At 42.0% G+C, this 9571-nt stretch overlaps 1 protein-coding gene across 1 annotated transcript in view; it reads right to left on the minus strand.

Annotated features, from left to right (window-relative positions):
* The window catches only part of camk2b1 (calcium/calmodulin-dependent protein kinase (CaM kinase) II beta 1), a gene marked incomplete in the record, with an annotated part of 69413 nt that overhangs the window by 55516 nt on the left and 4326 nt on the right, over positions 1 to 9571 (minus strand). The window contains 3 exon segments of the mRNA XM_036213416.1: positions 176 to 230; positions 1590 to 1649; positions 6696 to 6790. Of these exon segments, the coding sequence (XP_036069309.1) occupies positions 176 to 230; positions 1590 to 1649; positions 6696 to 6790 (210 nt within the window).

Consider the following 9571-nt stretch of genomic DNA (forward strand, 5'->3'; position numbering starts at 1 on the left):
CATTTCTTACAGCATCACCACCCCCTTCCCACACCGTTACCATGGAAACTAGAGGGAGCCGCTGAGGAGGGATGTGGAGGGCGTGGGCGGATGACGGCGGAGGGGCAAATATAGGAACCGGTTATGTAACGGCGGCAACGGGGGGGTCGGGGGTGGAGGGAAAAGGAGAACTTACAGGTCAAACAGGAGGTAGTGGAAGCCCTCCTCTGATATGCTGTCATGAAGACGCACTGAAAGAGAGAGAACGGTCACTGCAGACGGGCATTTCAGCCTGATTCTGGATCCTGAACTGGACTTTTACAGAACCAAACCAGAGTCTGAAACCACCAGAACCTCCAGAACCAAGGGGGGTGTTCACCGAACGCTGCAGCCATGACACCCGCAGGAACAGGAGAACCTTTCCTCACAACCACTCATCAATTATTTGACTTCACTACGGCGTATAGATATATATATAGTAGATGATGCATGGCATACAGCTAGAGCAGGGGTCAGCAACCTTTGACAGTAAAAGAGCCATTTGGGCTCGATTTCTACTGATCCAAACCTTAAAGGAGCCGCACAGTCTTACTTTAGCCTTTAAGAGATTTGGGTTTGCATTCATGACCTTATTTTCTTTTTTTTTAAAATAAATATTAACTACGTCTATTTTTGGACACGAACAAAAGCAAAAATATAAAAAGAAAATATCATCTCTCATAATATCTTTTTATTTTGTTTATTTTTTATTTTTATTTTTTTTACTTTTTAAAATTTTTCCTTAGTAGATGCAAAATTATCCCCAAAAACTAACTTACTGTTTAGATACTAGCTAGAAATGGCCTAAAATTCCTTAGTAACTAAATGAGTCAAAAACTTTAGCCTGATGCTAAAATAGAAGCTAAAGTCTAAATTAACCTTAAAAGCCCCAGTAACAAATTAGCCACAAGCACATATTGCTGAAATATTAGCTAACCTCCAAATCAACATAAAAAAACTAGAGGCAAAATTAGCCCAAAACAAGCTAGCTCATTGCTTAATTACTGGCAAAACTTCAAAATTGCCAAAAATTCATAAGTAAACAAAATTAGCCAAAAACGTTAGCATGTTGCTAAAATAGAAGCTAAACTCTAAATTGTTTGAAAATGACTATAAAGATGAAAACAAATCCCATGAATATATTTAAAGGTTTGTTGTTAATCTACTTAAAATTTAGACATTTGAAGACTTTCTCATTAATTTCCTCTGGGGCATATTTATAAAGTTTATGAAAACCAAAAATACAAGCTGTAATGTCCTGAACGAGATGAACGTTCTGATACCAAGATTGTTGAAACCACTGAAAGTGTGGTTGAGTTTTTACGAGCTGAAAATCGTACAGAAAGAAGCAGGAGAATCACTACAGTGAGAATGCTGACTCAGCAATCACACTATAAATGCTAATAAAGTGATCCTTTCTTTAAAAAAATGACGTTTATTGAATGTTTCTTCAGCCATAGAGCCTCCATGGAGACAGAAGGTCCACATGCGGCTCTGGAGCTGCAGGTTCCTCCTGAGTTAGACTGTAAACATCAGGATGAGCTGCTGACAGCAGGAAGACGGAAACATACCGATGTTGGGATGTTTCAGCAGGCGGCAGATCCGAGCTTCTCTCTCCAGCTTCTGATGATCTGAGAGCAAAAAAAGAACAAAACCATGAACAGCTGGAAAATATGGAGGATAAAATCAGAGCACCTTTGAAGAAAGTTTGAAGAAACGGACATGGAAAAAAGAAACGCAACCCTAAAACCGTGAGCACATAACCGTAGCCCTAAAACTGTGACCATATAACCGTGACCCTAAAACCGCGACCCTATAGCCGTGAACCTAAAACCGCGACCCTAAAACCATGACCCTATAACCGCGACCCTAAAACCGCGACCCTATAACCGTTAACCTAAAACCGCGACCCTATAACCGCGATCCTATAACCGCGACCCTATAACCGTGACCCTAAAACCGCGACCATATAACCGTGACCCTATAACCGCGATCCTATAACCGCGACCATATAACCGTGACCCTATAACCGTGACCCTATAACCTTGACCCTATAACCGTGACCCTAAAACCGCGACCCTAAAACCGCGACCCTATAACCGCGACCCTATAACCGCGACCCTAAAACCGCGACCCTATAACCGTGACCCTATAACCGTGACCCTATAACCGCGACCCTAAAACCGCGACCATATAACCGTGACCCTATAACCGCGACCCTAAAACCGCGACCCTAAAACCGTGACCCTATAGCCGTGACCACATAACCGCGACCCGATCCGAAACCGTGAGTTTTGTGATCCGTTACACCCCTAGTTCAGATCAGAGTCTTCCTCCTGTCCTTCAGGGACCGCTCTCATCCGTCCTGAGGAGGAAGTCTGATACTAATAACTTCCACAGAAACGTGGATTTATGTTTGGATTACAGAATATAATCTGACTGAAACGAATGTATGAAGACACAGATGATTTTGAGAAAGAAATCAGGTTTATTTATTGTGAAGAGTTCTGCAAAAACATCAGTGATCATGTCTCTATGACTTAAAAGGTTTTCCCGGTAGGGGGGGGGGGGTTGTGTCTGGATGACAGCCGCTTCCACTGTGTTTCTGTGTCCCTGTGGCTGAGCTTACAGGCTCTGAGATTGTTTTAACTTTAAACTCTTTTTTTTATTTTCTATTTTGACATTTTCAGATATTAAAACAAAAAAGAGATATAAAACTGAAAAAAAAAGTTTTGAAATTGAAATTTTGAGTTTAGAAACCTAAAAAAAATAGAACATTTGAAGCTGAAAATAATTATGTTTATTTTTGAACACCAAAAAGTTTCTGACGTTTTAATTTTTTTTTGGCTAAACACCAATATTTTTTCAATTTGTTTTGTTTGGGTTTCAAATAATATTGGACCTAATTTAGCTCCATATTAAATCTGTTTTTTTCTTCACTTTAAGCTGATCCTGATCCTGTTTTTGGTGTTTTAAACATGTTCTTGTAACTTTTTTCTGATGATGGAGGACAGAAAGAAAGAAAATTAAACTTAAATTTGTATTTCTAAGAATTTCTTTTTTGTAATCTGTTTGAAAAAGATCATATTTGTGTTGTAGAAGATAAGCTGGGCGGGGCCACGAGCTCTCTGCTCCGCCCCCTTCTGATCATCCACTCACAGACAGATAGATCCATGAACGTCTTTGATCTAAAGAGGATAGGAGCGGACTTCAAGGGTCAGATAGAGGAAGGATAATCGCTGTTCAAACAGCTGCTGAATGTGTTCAGGACAAACAGAGGATCTGTTTTCTTTCGCTAAAAACCAAAATGATCCGTCAGTCTTCTGTGGCTCACACTGTAAAACATTCTTTCATTTTAGCCATGGGGGGTGGAACGCGTCAGAGGTTATTTTAGCCGCTTTCCCTGACTTCCAATTGCCTGAGCTTGTGATGCCGCAGAGTAAAAAAGAAATAAGGAGAAGGAGGACTGGTCCTGAGGGGGGCAAAGGGGAGGGAAAAAAGGAGGACGAGCAGGAGGAGGTGCAGGAACAGAGTAAGATAACCCAAGGACGGCGCTCGGTCTGAGGGAACGTCTCTGAGCTGCAGAGAAAGAAAGAAAGAAAGCAACAAAGAGAGGATTCTATTTGGGTTAATCATCAGCAGAGACTCTCAGGAGAGCTGGAGATGGAAAGAGCTCCACAAAGACTGCCAGATATAACATCTGACTCCCTCCAGCTGGGAGATGTGGCCATGAGACGTTCACGAGATACGATGGAGGATCAGAGGAGGCGGAGTCACAGCAGGACGGACATGGAGCGTGTTCCTCACAACACGAACACGGCTGGAACAGCATTCTGCCTCCACGCCGCCCGCCCCGGTTACCTGACACCGACACAGAACCAGCTGACCAGAGGCGGAGACAACACACTCAAACATCTACACAAACCCTCCACCAGATCAAACACAGGAACCGCTGCCATCCTCCGACCACGGAGCCAACCAACCAGCGCCGCGCAGCGCCGGCCTGCCCTATATTTCTGTTGACATGAACTGAATCGACACGAGGAGTTTGAGGGCGGTTAAAGGGGGAGGGGCTACAAAGGAGCTGTTTAGATCAACCAAAGAGAGGAAGAAGAGACGTTGAAGTACAAACACTTCAGTCAACAAACACACACACACAAACACACAAACACACAAACACACCCGAGAGCATCAAAGCCTGTTTGTGTGCGAGTCTGTGTGTGTGTGCATGTTTGTTTGTTTTTGAACATTTGTTTGTGAATCTTCATGTATGTTTTAGGGCTGCCACGATGAGACGACTAATTTAATCGTTGATTAGTCGTTACTTTATATTGTATGGAGTCAGGGTGTAGTAAAAAATGAAAGTTATAATGACATTCTCCAAGTTTTATGGACTATTTTGGCATTTATTAAAGTTTTTTAGGCTAATAGCTAATACTTCAGCTGCATGCTAGCTATTTTGGCTAATTTAGGATTTTTTCTGTTTTTTAGGCTAATTTGGCTTTTAACTAATATTTTAGCTGTCTATCAGCTTCACAGATTTCACGTATCAACTTCAGTGTTTTTAACTATCAATTTCAGTGGACAAATTCAGCTTCCAGCATTCACACTAACATTATCGCAGGTAATGCTGTATATCTAGTTATTAGTTAGTTTAAAGTTTACGATGGTTAAGATGTGTGCTTTACATCCACTCTATGATTAGTCGACTATCAAAATAATGGCTTGTGGCTGCCATACTGTGTGTGCATGTTTGTGTACATGTATGCGTGTGCATGTGTGTACACAGAGTCCCCATGCCTGCAGCCGCAGCAGTGTCAGATAGGTCATCATGGATCTATAAATAGGGCTGCAGCGGAGCAGCAGCTCTGCGGTTCAGAAGAACTCATCCATTAATAAAGAGCCAAACACAACTCAGGTCAGACCTCCAGAAACACGGAGCTACAGGTGAGTTCCTGTCCTGTACACCTGGAGGCTCTTTCATGGAATAATCCCTGGAATGAGCCATAAGCTTCCTGCTAATAAAAGCAGGATAATCCAGGATGGATTTAATCTCATTACCGACTCTCCCTGCAATGACACCAAAGTGTGGCAAAAGGGAAAACGTCCCATCAAAATCAAGACAAAACGGTTTTTAAAAGATCTGTGTCCATTTCACCTCATGCACAAACACTGAACATGTGCATGTTTAAATACAGCTTTGTTAAATCAATTAAAATCCAAAAGGTTTCTGAAAAAATCTACTATTTACTATAAAGTTCGGCTCACAAAACCAAAACTCAAAGTGATTCCATAATCCTGGTGATCTGCTGATCAATAAGCTCTTTAGTACATTTTTATCCACTGCAGAGAAACTTCAACTTTCAAAGACTTTTACATCTTTTCTGTTTCATCTAGAAATCTGTCCACCGCCGTCGTGTGACATCATTGCTGAACGACAGCAAACACTTGTCCCAACAGCCGAACAACTGCGGCCCAGAAATGGAGCCTGAAGGCTGACAGACACCAGCAGATATGAGCGCTCCTTCCTGACTGATAGAGCCCATCAAAATGCCCGTGGGGGCGCGCACGAGCCTCTGGAGCGTCTGCGTTAAGGCGGGCTTTGGGGGGAGCCGCCTGGAAGGACGGCGGGTGTCGGGTTACAGAGCAGCGGGGGTCGCAGCAGAACCACGCAGAGCGGTTTAAGGGCTTGTCCGGGATGAGAATCAGGCGGCAGCTGATCGTCTAACATGACCGCTCAACATGCAGCTGCTGACTGAGACAAAACCACAACTCCCATCAGCCACTGCAACGGAGGAACAAAGATCCAGAGCAACACGACAATGAGGTCGTTCAGGATAGAGCGGCATACATCAGTAAACTGAGCGCCCCCCCGCAGTGGAGCGGCACATGTTAGTATATAGAGCGGCCCCCCAACAACAGAGCGCCATACATCAGTAAACTGAGCGCCCCCCCCCCCAGCAGCAAAACGACATGCATAACGTTAGCATACAGAGCGTTGAACTGAGAACCTTTGAGATGGTTTGAGTTTGGACCGGACTGGGATGCTTCGACCCCCCTCTAATCAAAAATAACCCCCTCACCATCACACTACCACCTCCATGTGTGACTTTGAGTGTGGATGTTTGTGGAAGCTCTTCTTCCAGGAAGTTCCTCTTGAGTCTCATCAGAAGTCCAGATGTTCCTCGGCTCCGTCTTGCTCCGTAAACTCTCCATGGATCCACGTTTGTCCAGAAGTCTCCGTCTGACTGTTGGGTCATGACCTCTGACCTGAACTGTGAGGTCTTCTGCGTCTTTCAGGACCTCCTGGTTGAATCCTCGTCGTGTTCTTGGACTCTCATTGGTCACTCTCGTTCACGGCGTTCTCTGTGAGTTCTCTAGAGTCTTAAAGTGCAGGAACATCTGAGGCGGAGCCTTTGGTTCCTGTCCGTCCAGCTGAGATCTTTCAGCTGCTTCTGAGTTTAGGATGTTTGGATTCTGACAGAACTCAGTTTTGGGTTCGACCTCTCTTTCCTGATATTATCCTTCTTTCAAAATAAAATTAAAAGTAGTTGTTCATTTCTCTATAGAAGATTTTGGTTTCTGGGAGTCACTTCCTGTTTGGAACATCAGGGGGCGGGGCCACTCAGTCCACTTCTCATAGGCTTAGATACAAGTATGTGATGGGTGGGGCTTACCTCTGGCTGACAGCTTTTTGGTGTTGATTATTTTGGCGGCGTACTCCTGTCCCGTGGACAGCTTCACACAGCGGCGCACCACCGAAAAAGCTCCCCTGTAAACACAGAAACAGGAACCGGATCACAATCGGGACCGGCAGTCTCCATCTGCTGCTTCAGGAACCAGCGGAACCAGACAGACGCAGCAGTTTCCAACTAATGGATCCTGAAGTCCATTTTCAGACAAAAACTACGTCGACCCGCTGCAAGAAAAGCCTCCAGAAAACCTCTCTGGAGGAAAGTCCGAAATATTCATGGGAGAAAAAGTTTATTTATTTGAAACCAAATCAGTTTCCTAAATAATCATAAGTATGGATAGAAAAAAAATATAAAAGTTAAAAATAAATGATAGAAACCTTCAAATTTGCTTTGAGATGAGTTTAATATCAGACTGTCAATATAAAGGGATCAGATAATTCAATTAAAATAAATTATTTCAGTAAAATTATATAAACAGTGAAAACATGATTTCATGCAATAAAATAAATAGGAAAAAAAAACTGCTGTAGCATAAAAAGTCTTAATAAAAACATAAACACTTAAAACTACAGATTTATTAAAATGAAAAAAAATCACTTTTTTATTATTCTGAAATGAATTTAAACATTTGAGTCAATATTAGAGAATTTCAGCAAATTCTTCCTGTTTTTAAGTAACATTATTTTTCGTTTGTGGATCCAAACCAATAAAACAAACGTCTGAATCTCAGCAGCTTCTTCTCACGCGGAACATCTTCATCGAGACAGGAGCTCGTCTTCCTCAGAGGAGTCCCGGCTTCAGTCTGAGTGCTGACAGTCCTCGCTGGTTTGGTTTCCACGCTCAGACGGAAACCCAACCGGGTTCGGGTCAAAGGTGAGACGGGCTCTGTGAGGACACGACCTGCTGGAGGAACTAAACCCTCCTCCCTGATCTGGTCTGCAGAGCTCAGGAGATGAGAGGGAAGAGAAAAGACGGAAGCTCCTTCAGAGCAAAACAGAACTTCTGAGAGGATCACATGGATCCACTGAAGACAAAGAGCTGAAGGATCCTTGTTATATCTTAGATTTATAGAGGACTAAAACGAGTTTTAGGAATAAAACTATGTAAGTCTTTTAACTGGATTATAGGAAGCTTCTGGTCTCAGAGCCTCGAAATGATGCAGAAGAACTGTGAGGAACGTGAACATCTCCAGAAGAAAACATCATATAAACATTCAAATATTAGAAGTTTCATGATGTTTTCACGTCTGAAAGAAAAGCTCTGCTCTATCTAACAAAAACACATTTATTGACTTCCTGTTCCCTCAGCGGGCTGATGGGGAACATCCTGATCCCAGAAGATCGTCCCTCTTCTGTCGTACCGAACTTCAGGAGAGTGACGCTGCAGTGATCTCATCTGTCTCCTGTCAATCATGCCCCGGTAGCCAATGGGCTCCAAGCTCCGCCCCCATGTTCAATTAGGATCAACTTTGAAAACGAACCATTTAAATTGAAACGGTAAACTGAGGACTGAAAGTGAGGAAGGAGAGAAACGAAAAAACAAACATTTTAATATTAAACAGCAGATAAAACAAATACAACATTTTTGTTTGGAAACCATTTTGGTTTAATGTTTACTTATTCAAATTTTCTGTATTTCTTCAAATTGGAAATTTTTGGTCAAATTTACAATTCCCCCTAAAAAATGTCAATATTTTTTCATGTTTACAATGTGTACTCTGTGTACTTCACAGCTTTACAGTTTTGGTTCATAGTTTTCTTCCTAATTCAAATTTACATTTACTTTAATTCTTAATTCTTTCTAGTTTGAAATGCTTTCTCTTCTCATTTGTCTATATTTCTTTCAAGTTTATAATATGTACCTTGGAGTTTTAAATTGTTTAATATTTTCACTTGTTCCTTTTTCAGATTTACAGTCTGGATTTTCATTCACTTTATGTCGTTCCGTAGATTTGACGTCAGTTTTGTCCACAAATGGAGTCAAAGTGTTATTTATGAGGATTTAATCTTTAGGATTAGAATGATCAAACACTGAATTATCAAAAACAGAAGTCCCTCACACAAAAGAAAAGGCAGTTCTTCTTTAGTTCATTTTTTGACCAAACGTCTGAGCTAAGCTGAGTGGGCGGAGCTTTGCCCTTTTTAAAATATGGTCATGAATAGTTGCAGCAGCTTTAAAACCAAATCATTTGTACTTCAAAAGCATGTTTTATGTTCCCGTGTTCCACAGTCTCCACAGAGATGCTTTTCTATTCTCTTTCCTTCTTTAACCTGAATCTTTAGCAGCTAAAAGCCTAAAGCGACTTCGTTCTAATCTAACTTTCAGTCGGTTTTTGTCGCTCAGAAACAGAAAAATCTTTCACAAAGACCTTTGTCAGTCCACAGAGGGGAGTTAAAACGAGGTCTTTCCTCTCCTCAGCCTTTAAGAGGAAACGTCAGGACGGCAGCAGGAGAGAGGTTCAGGAGAAGGAGTCTGACTGTCAGGAATTTCCTCAAACAAACTAAATTTGATCTGTCAGTAACATGCTGACAACAATAAACCTGAGGATGAACATCGGATGATTGAAACCTTTTTAAGGCCATCTGTGGCGCCGAGGACAGACGGAGTCTCAGAGCCGTCGAACAAAAACAGAAGAACTCCGATCAACTCCGTCTCTCCGTTCACGATTCAGATCTGATGATGGAGACGTTCATCAACACTTTTTGATGCAGCATCAATGCAAAAATCCCAAACATGCAGAATGTGATTCCAATGCAGAAATAACGACTTTTTACTCAAATCTTCTTCAAAGTTCCACTTCGCGTTTGTATTTCGGTTGTTTTATAAATAAAGTTGTTTTTGAATGAACATGTTACAAC

The sequence above is a fragment of the Oryzias melastigma genome, linkage group LG9, assembly GCF_002922805.2.
Source record: "Oryzias melastigma strain HK-1 linkage group LG9, ASM292280v2, whole genome shotgun sequence".
Lineage (NCBI taxonomy): Eukaryota > Metazoa > Chordata > Actinopteri > Beloniformes > Adrianichthyidae > Oryzias > Oryzias melastigma.